The sequence below is a fragment of the Trichoplax adhaerens genome, genomic scaffold (genome assembly GCF_000150275.1).
Source record: "Trichoplax adhaerens TRIADscaffold_13 genomic scaffold, whole genome shotgun sequence".
Classification (NCBI taxonomy): domain Eukaryota; kingdom Metazoa; phylum Placozoa; class Uniplacotomia; order Trichoplacea; family Trichoplacidae; genus Trichoplax; species Trichoplax adhaerens.
This window is the reverse complement of record NW_002060955.1, coordinates 1,777,460-1,790,591: the sequence shown is the minus strand read 5'-3', so window position 1 is coordinate 1,790,591 and position 13,132 is coordinate 1,777,460. Positions and strand designations below refer to the sequence as shown.

At 37.3% G+C, this 13,132-nt stretch overlaps 3 protein-coding genes across 3 annotated transcripts; 2 read left to right on the top strand and 1 right to left on the bottom strand.

Annotated features, from left to right (window-relative positions):
* Nucleotides 1-2,359: 2,359 nt before the first annotated feature.
* Nucleotides 2,360-5,215, top strand: TRIADDRAFT_38207 (ribosomal protein S3e). The gene is made up of 6 exons (XM_002116100.1): nucleotides 2,360-2,423; nucleotides 3,622-3,846; nucleotides 4,014-4,108; nucleotides 4,295-4,482; nucleotides 4,589-4,775; nucleotides 5,124-5,215. The coding sequence occupies exons 1-5, from the start codon at nucleotides 2,391-2,393 to the stop codon at nucleotides 4,732-4,734; spliced, it is 687 nt and encodes a 228-aa protein (XP_002116136.1). The 5' UTR covers nucleotides 2,360-2,390; the 3' UTR covers nucleotides 4,735-4,775; nucleotides 5,124-5,215.
* Nucleotides 5,216-6,076: 861 nt separating this feature from the next.
* TRIADDRAFT_60103 (uncharacterized protein) lies at nucleotides 6,077-10,105 on the bottom strand (the record flags this gene model as incomplete). The annotated part of the gene is made up of 13 exons (XM_002116021.1): nucleotides 6,077-6,185; nucleotides 6,330-6,376; nucleotides 6,470-6,801; nucleotides 6,906-6,925; nucleotides 7,019-7,471; nucleotides 7,558-7,618; nucleotides 7,756-7,833; nucleotides 7,972-8,044; nucleotides 8,152-8,273; nucleotides 8,431-8,535; nucleotides 9,194-9,233; nucleotides 9,345-9,463; nucleotides 10,036-10,105. 13 exons carry the CDS (start codon nucleotides 10,103-10,105, stop codon nucleotides 6,077-6,079), a joined length of 1,629 nt encoding a protein of 542 aa, XP_002116057.1.
* A 1,494-nt stretch (nucleotides 10,106-11,599) lies between these two features.
* Nucleotides 11,600-13,100, top strand: TRIADDRAFT_60102 (uncharacterized protein; the record flags this gene model as incomplete). Its single annotated transcript, XM_002116099.1, has 4 exons — nucleotides 11,600-11,661; nucleotides 11,989-12,063; nucleotides 12,472-12,548; nucleotides 12,901-13,100. 4 exons carry the CDS (start codon nucleotides 11,600-11,602, stop codon nucleotides 13,098-13,100), a joined length of 414 nt encoding a protein of 137 aa, XP_002116135.1.
* Nucleotides 13,101-13,132: the final 32 nt, after the last annotated feature.

The following is a 13,132-nucleotide window of genomic DNA, read 5'->3' as shown; positions in this document are numbered from 1 at the left end:
GGGTATAACGTATATGGATAAATTCTCAGTTATGGTTAATACTGAATATTGTAAAATGGAGAAAAACGCAATATACGAGACGATCGCTAATTGAAAATTGCAATATTGTTTTAGTATCGAATGAGGTCCTGGACAACTTGGCTTTAATATATATTCGAGGTTGATACAATTGCTTCCATCAAATCATGGAAAGCATTGAGGATCCAACCGAAGCGTATCCCCGTTATCCATCATTGGATACAGTAGTAGAAAGTTGGATACCTAAAGTGTCTTGTGATAGCGATTAGAGTGTCGCCATATCCATGATTCATTGAAGAAACGCTCATAATATAAGTGTAGGAGATGACGCAAGATGTAAACTGGTCAACCTATCTGACAGTTGCATTCTTGATTGCAGTTCTTGTCTGTGATTTCCTAAGAATCACTTGAGTTAAACCATTTTTTTTTAAATGGTTAAAGAGTTACAAGAGAGAATGACTAAGGCACGACTTTGAATTGACAGAAATGCGATATAAGTGGGAGCTGGATGATGGCATAAGGCGAAATACCTGAAAATGGGCAATACTGTACTGGCATTGAGAACTTGTGCTGGAAAGGATACAGCACTACCGTGCTGTGGTGATTTCACTTGTCTCCAAAACAACAATAGCCTCAACATACAGTAGATATTGATGTATAGAAGAATTTCTTCCTTTTATTTTTTACTTATTCATTTATTTATTTTATATTCCGTCCTTCTGGTATTTATGGAAATCAACATCCTGTATACAGTATATAATCGATGAACGAAATTTGAAATTACTGAAATGTACACCAATGGAATAGTCTTGGCTATGTATGACATATACTGTACACTGCACAGCATCATGGCATGCTAGAGTAGAATAGAGTGGAAAATGTATTGACTCTAAACTGATTCAATTCTCGATCATTCCTTGAACGCTTGATCACTGTATTGGAGTATAAGATGGAACGCAAGTGGTAAGGGGCATTGTTTCAATTCAATTTATTTCCACCATGTTAGCGGCTGTCTGTCCGAATGGTCCGTTCTGCATCCTTGGCAGGCTACAGTACTGGAAGTAACTTCTAGTAGTCCATCTGTCCATACAGAATTACTGTACTGTACTGTACTGGAAGTAATTTCTAGTAGTCCATCTGTCCATATATACTGTAAATAGTGTACAGCCAGTATACTATACTAATGTTACAGAATAATTTGGAAATTTTGGCATCAATTCAGCTACATACAGTACAGAACTATATAGTGATTGTATACTATACTGTACTGTAATTAGTGTACACTGTACTGTACTTGAAGTAATTTCTTTTCGTCCATCTGTCCATACAGAATTACTGGACTGAACAGTGTACAGTGTACAGTACTGGAAGTAATTTCTAGTACCGTAGTCCATCTATCCATACGTACATACTGTACTGTAATTAGTGTACAGTACTGTACTTAAAGTAATTTCTAGCAGTCCATCTGTCCATACAGAATTAGTGTACTCAGTACTGTAACTGGAAGTAATTTCTAGTAGTCCGTCTGTCCTTACAGAATTAGTGTACACTGTACACTAGTGTACAGTACTTGCGTATGGGCACTTATACTGTACAGTACTGTACTGTACACTATACAGTACAGTACTATATTGTACTGTACTGGAAGTAATTTCTAGTAGTCCATCTGTCCATACAGGAGTACTGTACTGTACAGTGTACTGTACTCTGTGTACTGTACTGGACTGTCAGGTCTAACTGGACAGCATCGATGATGATCTTTGCTGTCCACTTGACTGAGGCCAAAGAAAGAAAGAAAAATCATTTACTGATTGCAATTTTTCCTTTATGATCTTCAGCATGGAGTACCACGTTGCATACTACAGGATACTGTATGCTTTACTAGTCAAGTTTCTGTTCATTTTTTTCTTTTCACTCTTACTGAAGAATCACCTTTCCCTATGTTAACATGCCTTCTTCACTGCATACATACTGTACTCAGTCAGTGTACTCTTGTATTCATCAAGCAATGCCGAGGGGTGGTGTTCCTTTCTTTCTGCTATAGTAGTCCATGACTGGACTCTGTGTACTAGACTGTAGACTAGTGCCTGTACTGTGTTTACGGTATAAAAAAGTGCCATCCTAAACTACAGTGACTGTACCAACGTTACCCACGAGTACCACAAGCAGTGAGAGCAAAAGGACTCAAAGCGTCCGTACACTACAGTGAACAGTATGACAGACAACACATCACGTACAGCCTGGCTGCCACTGCCGACGGCCCACGTGGTTGCTAGTGACTGTACTTGCAAGTGGCAACAGTCAAGTGGGTATAAGTAGCGCAGGCGCACTTTAGCCAGCCCTCTTCTCAATCTTTCGCAACAAAGTCGAATATGGCTGCAGCGAGTATCAGTAAGAAAAGAAAGGTAGGCCAATTTTAATTCAGAAATTCCATTATTTTGCCATTAAATTGAACAAAAAATTGTTCAATCATGTCTTTACGTACATATTGGACCGATGGCGAAGGTGTTTGAATATGGATGACTATAGAAAACACGGATTTCCATCCGATTATAATGTCCATTGCCCATATTCTACTCGTGCGTTAGTAATAGCCATCAACATGGATGGATACTGTCTTAGTAGATTTTGTCATAGTCCGGTTAGCAAAGATGGACAAGATTGATTTCGGTATAGTCTTGCTAGTCGATGGCCTTCATAATAGGCCACTCGTTAATATTAGCCTACTTTTAAAAATCTTTTAGTCTTCTAGAGCAATCCAACTTGATATAGTCATGGCTTAGATACGTTGAAAAAGTGATCGGGGCCGTACTCTAAAAAAGCGCATTCTCATCACTGACAATTGCTAACGTTACGCTTGGAAATATCCTTGTCTCTTCCTTGGATGAGTACGATTGAAGCCCACCAATAGCCTGATAACTAGGAATGAGTAATAGCTCCTATTTCAGTGATACGATAGAATGACAAGGAAAACTTGTCCTGAAGAGAATTGAACGTCTGCATAGGCCAAAATTGGACTTACTGAAGACAGTTCTGATAATGAATCGCTCTTACAGTAACATGACTAGCTGGACATGCAAGGCGTGACATTGTATCCCATCGTTGAAGATGAATTATCATCGACAAAAATAACCCATTGACCAGTATCGATCGAATATGCCTGCATGCGCTGCCTTAATTACTAAATTTATATAGACTGTACTACTAGTAGATCATCAGTGCATTCCCTACCGCTCTATTATGAATACGAGCGAAAGCGATGCCCATAGTTTGTACAGATTGCTAGATACTTTATCTGTAAGACCTTCATCTTAATTCTTTACTAAACGTAATCTCATTACTTAAGTAATGAAATGACTCCTATGACTGTAGCCAATGGTCTTAGTGACGATGCAATAGGGATATGATTTCGTATCTATGAAAACGACCACTTTATTCGCGCGACATTACATGAAATTATGGCTATTTTAAATCGAACTGTAGAATTGCACAGGATCAAGTTAAGGCCTGTTACAGTAGAGGCCGAGTAGTCTAGCTAATAGTAACAGTAGAAAGTTGAAATTATGCCATCCTTTAACAGTGGTATTTTGATTTTTGTACTAGTTTGTAGCTGATGGAATCTTTAGGGCTGAACTGAACAATTTCTTAAGCCGTGAATTAGCTGAAGATGGCTATAGCGGTGTAGAAGTTCGCGTTACCCCTACTAGAACTGAAATTATCATCTCTGCCACTCGTACTCAAAATGTACTTGGTGAAAAGGGTAGAAGAATCCGTGAGCTCATGTCTCTGATTCAGAAACGATTCAATTTCCCCGAAGACAGTGTTGAGGTAAAAGAAGTGTCTTGAATGTTGTACATCTATCACTTAAAAACGACAGTCGCTCGCCCAATTACTTAAACTATTATCGTTATAGTTACGGCTAAAATTGTACAGCATTACACTGGCTGTTATTTCACGATCGTAATTGCAGTGTTTTCTTGTCGTTGATATCATAGATCTATGCAGAAAAAGTTGCTGCTCGTGGTTTATGTGCTATCGCGCAGTGTGAATCTCTCCGTTACAAATTGATCGGAGGCTTAGCAGTTAGAAGGTAAGCGTAAAAAAAATGACAATCGCTACTATCGAGTAATCTAGTGAAGAGTTAAGCTTAGTGCATTGTTTCCCCTGTGCTAAGCCTTAGTTATTGCAACATGAATACTCTAGAAGTAGTATTATCCTATCTTTCGACATTTTTATTAGTCAGATGGTAACTTTAATCGTTATGATATTACTTTAGGGCTTGCTATGGTGTATTGAGATTCATCATGGAAAGTGGTGCTAAAGGCTGTGAAATCGTTGTCTCTGGTAAATTACGTGGACAGCGTGCAAAGTCTATGAAATTTGTAGATGGTTTAATGATTCACACAGGTCAACCCTGTGTTGATTATGTCGATACAGCTATTCGCCACGTATATCTTCGACAAGGTAAAGCCTTAGCTAAATGAATAGAACTACTTTGCCTCGTATGTGTGAGAAATAGTAGTATTTCTCTAACTTCAAACTTTTCTCTATCCGTGACAAAAATTTTTAGGTGTACTTGGTATCAAAGTCAAAATCATGTTGCCAACAGATCCCACTGGCAAGAGTGGACCTAAGAAACCATTGCCTGATTATGTTAGCATTTCTGAACCCAAGAGTGAAGTCTTTGAGCAATATGACTCTAGCAAGGATAATTAACCTGGATGTTTTTTAAGCTACCGCAGATCCGATTTCAATCGGTAAGTAAATCTATGAATTACGAAATGAGGGAAAATTTTGTAATATCCTAACTTGCTTTAGTTACATATGTGCGGTATAATAACGAATCAAAAATAATCGAACGATACTGTGAATATAGCTTGGCTATTTATAGCAGTATTTAGTAATCGACGCATTCTTCTCGTTAACTGGTGAAAATGGTTAATCGCATTTCACTTGTTGATTAAGAATGCGATATTGACTTGATTAATTGTGTCGGGCTCGATTTAAGGTTGACTTCTGAGATCGTGCTTGTATTGTAATCAAACATTATCATAACGTTACCTTGCGTAAACTACTGACTCTAATTCATTTCTTATTATTCTCAGCTAGGTGTTGGAAATACTGGAGGATTTATCATGTAATATATTGTCATCCTTGACATCAAGTTCAACATCAATAAAGTCATTTAAATTTAATTAAAAAATTTCTAGTTGTTAGATTTATTGTTTTGGATCATAACGACAACAAAATGAAATGAATGTACAATGGTATCATAATGTTATTTCGCATGCTGTAATATACAGTAGTGGATGTAGCGTTTGCCTTAATTAATTTCCTGAATATCCAGACAACAAAACTTTTTTTTTAACAATTTACAATAGTGAATTGGGCAAAAATCTTAAAACACAGTTCAACATTACGGATTTGGTAATCTTTAACCTTAATGTAGGTGCAGGACGAATTTACTGTATAATTCATAGTGAAATTACGAAATCCCTACATCATAAAATACTGTACGCGCGAGAGTTTTCTTGAACAAAATACGGTCGCATAATTTATTATGATATAATCAATTAATTAGTTAATGTAACGAGATACGATCACCGTAGTAACATTGAAGTTACCTATTGTAGATGACCATGTACAGTACGCTGGTACGCTAGTACAGTTTAAAGGGGGCCCTGAAACTGGGCCAATTCTCATCAATGTTGATACTGTCGCGTTTGTTAAAATTGGAGTGTTAGCAGCTATTCTTTGATATTGTTGCGGCCAATATATTTTAGAGCTCAATGTTCACCACATTACTTCAACAAAAGTCGACGAAATCAGTACGTTGACAAGATCAACACTTTAAACAATTTGGAACCAAGCCTGATATCCGGCCTATTATTAAGCCATGTCTTTATACATACATCTTAACATTAATTCGAATTTACAGGCAAGCATGCTAAGTGAAAAGCATATTAAGTAATAGGAAATTTCAAATTTGCATTTTATGATTGAATAAAATCGACGTTTTATCATACAGATAATCTCCAGAATCAGTACAATAACTTTCTTATGATGCGTTGACATCTTCATCTGCAATCGCTTCCTCTCTATCTTTTGAATGTTTGCTGGGTCGACGTGGAGTTTCTCCATCACTAGAACCAGCACTATGGCGTCTCCTAGTGCAAAAAAATAATACGATCAATAAATGTTTCAATGATCAGCCTCAATGATTCTCTTTTTGTCAGCAAAGCATGACCAGTTCTACAGTAAACATAAAATGACTGCGATTAGTAAACTACAAATAGCACTGTGCTAGGCACCTTTTCTTATCTTCCTTAGTATTTCGATCATCTCTCTTGCGCCGGTCCTAGATTTAACCACAAAAGAAATGATGTGAGATTAACTGTATCTAGTTCAGCCTAAGGAAACACGCTAAAGTACTGTACAATTATTATTGTACCTCTCTCCTATCTCGATCATGATCTCTTCTATCTCTGTCTCGCTCTCTATGCTTCCTATCTCTATCGTGATCTCTATGCTCTCTATCTCGATGTCGTTCTCGGTGCCGGTCACTATGATCACGATCACGATCTCTGTGTTCTCGATGATCTCGATCGCGTCCTCGTTCACGCCGTTTACTACTCTTTTCTTTACTACTTCTAGGGTGTTCATATTCATAGCTTTCACTAGAATTTTCACTATCGGAAACAGAGCTATGACCTCTCGACTCTGGGTTAAAGCCTTGAGGGAATTCTTGATTAGGAGGCCAAATATCAGGTGAAGTCGCCTGACCTATATCAAATAGAATGTTTGCCATAAAAAAATATCAGGATAAGTTTTATAGTCAACAGTGAATATCAACAATTCAAATATAATTACGTAATTAGCAGCATTACCTGAGCCGGCAAAAAAAGGTCTACCATCCACCATTATAGTAAAAAAGAATGTAGTGATTAACATTGTCTGCTATTACGTTCACATTTGTTATATTCGTGACATGACATTGTACCTATCTTCCATTCCTGGTTGGAATTCACCTGGACCTTGACCGGGTAGGCCCATTCCCGGGATACCCATACCACCTCTTCCACGGCCTCTACCCATACCAACTGGAGGCATATTCATATTATGAAAGCCAGCCGGAGGTATTCCTTCACCTTGCATAGCATTAAATCCTGGTACAACCATTGGAGGTGGATTTGGAATGGGTGGCGGAAGTTGCATATTGGGTGGTGGTAAGTTATGACTAAGTGGAGGAACGAGAAACTGCTGCACAGGAGGGGCTGGATTGGGATGATTATTCATGATTGGACCACTAGCCGAATTGGCTTGATTTGCTGGCTGAGAAAATTGCTGGCCACTCATCATAGGCGGTGGAATACTAGTATTTACCTGTACCATACCAGGACCTACGTTGGATTGCGATTGTCGAGATTGGCTAGAATTATTTTTATTCGTGTCCCTAAAATGGTAATTAGTAAGATGTTATAAATATCCAATATCCAGTAGTTCGATTAATTACAACTTTGCATTAAATTATTCCAAAACCTCTGGGGAATGTTTATTTCCGATGTTGCAGGTAACTCATCCAGTCTGCGTCGGCTGTCAGCTACGTAAAACAAATAGCAACTTCAATCATTGCACTGCATGCGACAAATTTTCAATCAATGATAAAAGATACCAACACTAATTCAAAACGCCGATGGTTAGTATAAGATATAAACTTGTGATAGCGGATACACTTACCGACTCCAATAACAGCGATAGCTCCCTCTGTTTTCCTATCTGGAGGCGGTCCAGCTTTGTTGGGAAGTCGCTTTCCTGCTAGATTAATAAAAAAATTCATTTTAATAGTGCATCTAATGATAAGTAGACCAGTATAAAGTCAACAATAAATGCAACAGCTGTACAGCTTCAGAGTATCTGGAGAAAGTAGGATTCTAAATTAGAGTCAATCCTTACCAGTCGCACTCACTGCATCAGTCTTAGCAGCTTGAGTATTAAGTTCACTCTTATGTATTGATGGCAATGATCCCTAATTCATAAGAGTAGGATTAATGGAAGATAATACTATCAGATTATCAATAGCAAGATTACTACGATGGCGACGGTTATTAATAATATGTAAAAGTTTTCTTGTACTTTTGGTGGTGGATTATATAATCCATTTGCAATCTCTGCCCTCAATTTGCGTTGCTTCTCGCAATATTGCTTCCAAACTTCTTCATTAAATCCGTAATTAAAGTAGTCAGTAATATCAGCACCTAATAAAGGGTTCAGTTAGTCTCAGTTAGTACTAGAGGCAAGGCTAAGGGATGACTATGTGGTGCATAAGCATAAAAGATATTGACAACGTCAAGAATCTGACTATCTTTACTGTTTATAAATAGACGTAAATGTGCTATTAGCCAAAAGTCGTACCTGGCTTCCTCCATGGTTTTTCACTATCATCTATATCATACTCGTACAAAGGGGTGCCATCCACTTGTCCTTCAGCTTCAATATCAATAACCTTCTTGCTTGCACCTATGTACAAATATAAAAGTAATTAGCGGACTACATCGAATGGAACTTTCTCTTTCCACTTGTATCGATTATTAATTTCTAAATATAAGCTCTGAAACATAAGCTAGAGAATTTATGCTGCTACTGCAAGAAAGTCGGCTACGGGATCAATGATTTACCTGTTCCAGTTCCCGATGTTCGAGTACCACTTTTAAATGGTACATTTGGACCGCTAGCGTTTAGTCAGATTGTATCGTTAGTAAGAATTTTAATTATTATTATAATATATCTTAGTTAAAGTTGTCTACAATGGTTAAATACCTTGGAAAGGAGGTAGTCGATGTCGCTGTTACATCCCCGATATGAATTTGGATATCATCGTCATCATCATCATCATCATCATCATCATCATCATCATCATCATTATCATTATCGTCATCGTTGCCTTTGTCGTCATTATCTCCTTCATCCTTATTATCTTCATTTGCTTGCTCATTTTCAATATTTTCTTCTATATTTTCTTCAATATTTTCCGCAATATTCTCTTCAATATTTTCTTCCATATTTTCATCCATATTTTCTTCAATATTTTTTTCAATATTTTCATCCATATTTTCTTCCATATTTTCTTCCATATTTTCTTCAGTAGTTTTTTCAATATTTTCTTCAGCATCTTCACCCTGGGATTCCATCTCTATTTTTGGCGTTTCTTCTTCCTCCTGTGCACATAAAAAGTTGATTGAATGGTGATTGTCCCATTGGATGCAGCCACTACAACATCTTGACTCCAATGGCCTATTTACTACGATTAGGTATTATTATGTCATTACCGGCTGTACTTGATTGTCTACCACTGGTTCATCACTATCTGGTCTTACTGTTACCAAAGGTTTGATGACTTGAGCTTCTTCCTTAGCTTGTTCCTCATGATTTGTTACATTTGGCTGATCTGTCGCATTAATATGTCATCATTACAAACTGCAAATTGTATTAGCGGCTCTTGCTAAGATATAATTCATCGCAATTGAATAAGCTATGCACTACAAATTCGATCCTACAACTCTGATCTTTTACACTTATATCGCTTTCATGACAGTAGGAATGGATAGAGTAAAATGCATCGAGTGCATGGCTAGGCCATGTCCACATTATCGACAATGACCGATATCAAAATCAAGCGAAATCGAATAGGACTTTGCAAAATATCAATCATCCATCATTTAATCAGAAAAAAATGAAGTTTTAAGCTAAAACACACAATAGTTGCGGTTGGAATACTACATTACTTCATATCGAGCAGTCATTCGCGGTAGTAACTCTATAATGATACATGAAGATAGCACCTAGCAAGAGCTGGTGAGTCACTGCAAGGAAAACGCCGACATTGAACAGCATCTCCTTGTTGGGCTCACAGTACGCCAACAAAATGGAAAATAATGACAGAGTTTACAGTAGATAGAAGCAGTACTCTAGTCCAGAATCAAGTACTACCATCATCTCAACTATATTATGTTTTAATACCTTCATTTTCAGCTTGAGAAAGGGCTGGCGATCCTTCATCTTGAGCCGCGGGCTGTTCTACATCTGCCATGATTGCAGTCGATGGATTTGTCTTTGCGTCGTCGCATTTGGTGCTGGCATATCCATCAATTTGTAGAAAAATGAATGTCACCTTATAACCATGTATTTACTAGAATTGCTTAGGTTATCATACCATCTCTAGGTCGAGAATTGCGACATTATTTCTGCTCGCTATTTTACAGTACCATCGACGCTCATTTCCCAAACTCTCAGTCAAATCACTCTAGCTCGTACAGTCTTGTACTGTACGATCTTGTACTGTAGAATGTGTCGCATGAAACGATAGACAATAGAACCTTGTCATACTTGTTCTACTGCATTCTAGCTACCGTATTGTACACTGTATAGCAAGTAGTATGGATGCAAGACGATCCGGCGTGCTCAAGGTCTGCAGCGACTTGAAAGACTTGCAAGTCCATGGTAAGCTAGTCGCTTCCACTCCGATCGCTTGCAGATCCTTTCCTAGTTGAAGGGCTTAAAGTTGTCCTGAAATACTTGTACAGTTTTGATCCAGTACTATAGGAGATATTGTATTATGGTTAAAGTTGTAGTTGAATTGTTCCATCAGGGACTTTAAAGTGTTTTCGCATACAAGCCTCAGTCAACATGGACTAGTCGTCTATGTGGATTGTACACTCTGGCATTTTGCAATTATCGTTTAGTATCTATTGCTGCAACTGCTTTACAGCTTCAGTAAGCACTTTCAGCAATAGGGTACTAAAAGATAATTGCAAAATAGTGCAGACTAGAATGTACATTACAGTCTTGTTCTGCACTGGACTGGACACTGTGCAAGATACTTGAAATTGATCTTTAATCTATTGTTGAATATTGTTATATCAGGGACCTTTTTAAGTAGTTTCACTAGGTAGACACAAGTCCATGCATAAACGAGGAGTCCATGCTCTATTACTGACTCATTTTCAAGTCTTAAAAAGCTACTGTAGACAATATTACCACGTTATAAGAGTTGTTTTCTCCAGCCTTATTGAAAGTCCTATCCAATGTCCATGGATGCACTTCCTCAAAACAACTCGCCTTGGAGTAGTCTAGGACACAACGACAGACAGACGGAAGGCTATACAGTCAATGATGTCATGGGTAAAATACCCAAACGTCTGTTAACGGTCCAGTGTCGTCGTTACCAGTAGACTGGTAACGACGACAACGATCAGGCTTGCATAACCGATTGCTTGCGTTCTCCATTTGGCTAATTCATCAAGTATAAAAATAGATAGAATCTTCACAGTCAGTAAGTTGAGCTTTTCTTAGCCATCATGATTGTCATCTATTGAAGTCAATCAATCCTATGGGTGGAATGATCAATTTGGACAAAGTAGGAGTTTTGCTTTGGTCTTTGGAGTAATATTGGCTGATCAGTAGATCATCGGATATTCAAGCAACCAATCATACTGGATGCGGTGTACAGTTGGAAGATCTTCAACCACCAGTAGAAATTGGAATACATAGAATACTTGTAAATATACTCTTCACATCAGCATTAATGTCAATGGATAAAAAGGACAGCAAATCTCTTCCTACTTTTGATGATGACGAACTTGAAAGGTGATCTATGTAGTATCATATACACTTCGTATGAAGATAGTAAAGAATAGATTCAAGTACTGTTAGCTAGTCAATAAATTTATTTTGAAATTGATATCACATTGCAGTAGTTGCTCTCGATAGCTTCCAATTGCGAGGTATCGAGGTACCGTGTGCAATACCTGTAGTTATATTGCGATCATGTTGGCTGATACAATCACGAGTTTACTACTGTATGGAATGGTACGATACTGAACGATGATTGAGAGAGAGAGGGAAAGAGAGACTTAATTCTAAGGATGGCAGTAATAAGGTACTAATTCTATCATACTTCATCCTATTTTCCAGGTTAGCCGCTGAAGAAATCTTAAAAGAAGCAAAGAGAGGAAAAGATCGCTCTGAAAGAATAGGAGTCATTGGATGGTAAGTAAACTGGGTAATTCCTTTCAATCTCTACTCAAAAGGATACATTAAATACCTTATCCATCTTTCTAATGTAAAAGTATGGATAAATTGACTGCAATGTAAATGCAGCTAAATTGCATTCCTGATTGAAGTAGAAAGAATGAGTAGTGTACTCTATGTATGATACATTACCACTGTACACAAGCAAAAATAGTTAAGCGTTGTCTGAAAAGCGATAATAAATGTAGTATATTGCAGCTAAATCGCATTTCTGATTAAACTAAAATGAATGAGTAGTGTGCTCTATGATACATTACCACTGTACACAAGTAGAAATAGTTAAACGTAGTCTGAAAGCGATAATAATTATAATAAATTAACGTAGTGTATTGCTTATGTGTAACATTTATCTACCGCATCACATAGGAAAAAATTACCGGGTGCTAATAAGGTTTATTTGAAAAATATGATGACAAATGCTGTTCGATCAAACAAAAGGAAAGGTAACCTGAGTGATAAATGATTTCTTAGCGACTATCAGATAAATTGAGAACGATATAGGTAGTTCCTACTATTATTGTAGCAATGATAAATTATTTCGTAACCTTATTACAATAAGTATAAACAAAATGCAACGAACAATAATGTTACTTATAAAATTCGATATAAAGCAGTAGTAGTACAGACCCTCCGCTACTTATCGCTGCATCGATAGGACGGATAACAAATATTGCATTACAATATACATAGTAAATAAAATGGAAAACTTTATTTTGCTTTACAATAATTGACTTATTAAAGAAGCGACTGAATAAATGCTACAGTAACGTTTGATGTGACATTTTTACTTTATAGAGTTGCCCAAACTTGCTAGTGCTAAAGACTGCGTCAAGAAGAGTCGTTTAAACGAAAAGTCGGTTACTACTACAGACAAACGTTCCAAGAGCAGGGATCACGCCCAAAATAAAGCAAAGGAACATTACCATACATCTCATAGTAATAAAGTTAGACGTCACAGTGATATTTCAAATAAAGCTGCTAATTATAATCATTGATCAATTGGTGTCTATATGTCGCAAGATTCATA

What these genes read in the sequence shown, in the direction of transcription:
- TRIADDRAFT_38207 (XM_002116100.1), top strand. Translation starts at nt 2,391, where the DNA reads ATGGCTGCAGCGAGTATCAGTAAGAAAAGAAAG. An exon ending in TCCCCGAAGACAGTGTTGAG is followed by an intron (nt 3,847 to 4,013) that starts GTAAAAGAAGTG and finishes TTGATATCATAG; the next exon opens with ATCTATGCAGAAAAAGTTGC. An exon ending in CCACGTATATCTTCGACAAG is followed by an intron (nt 4,483 to 4,588) that starts GTAAAGCCTTAG and finishes AAAAATTTTTAG; the next exon opens with GTGTACTTGGTATCAAAGTC.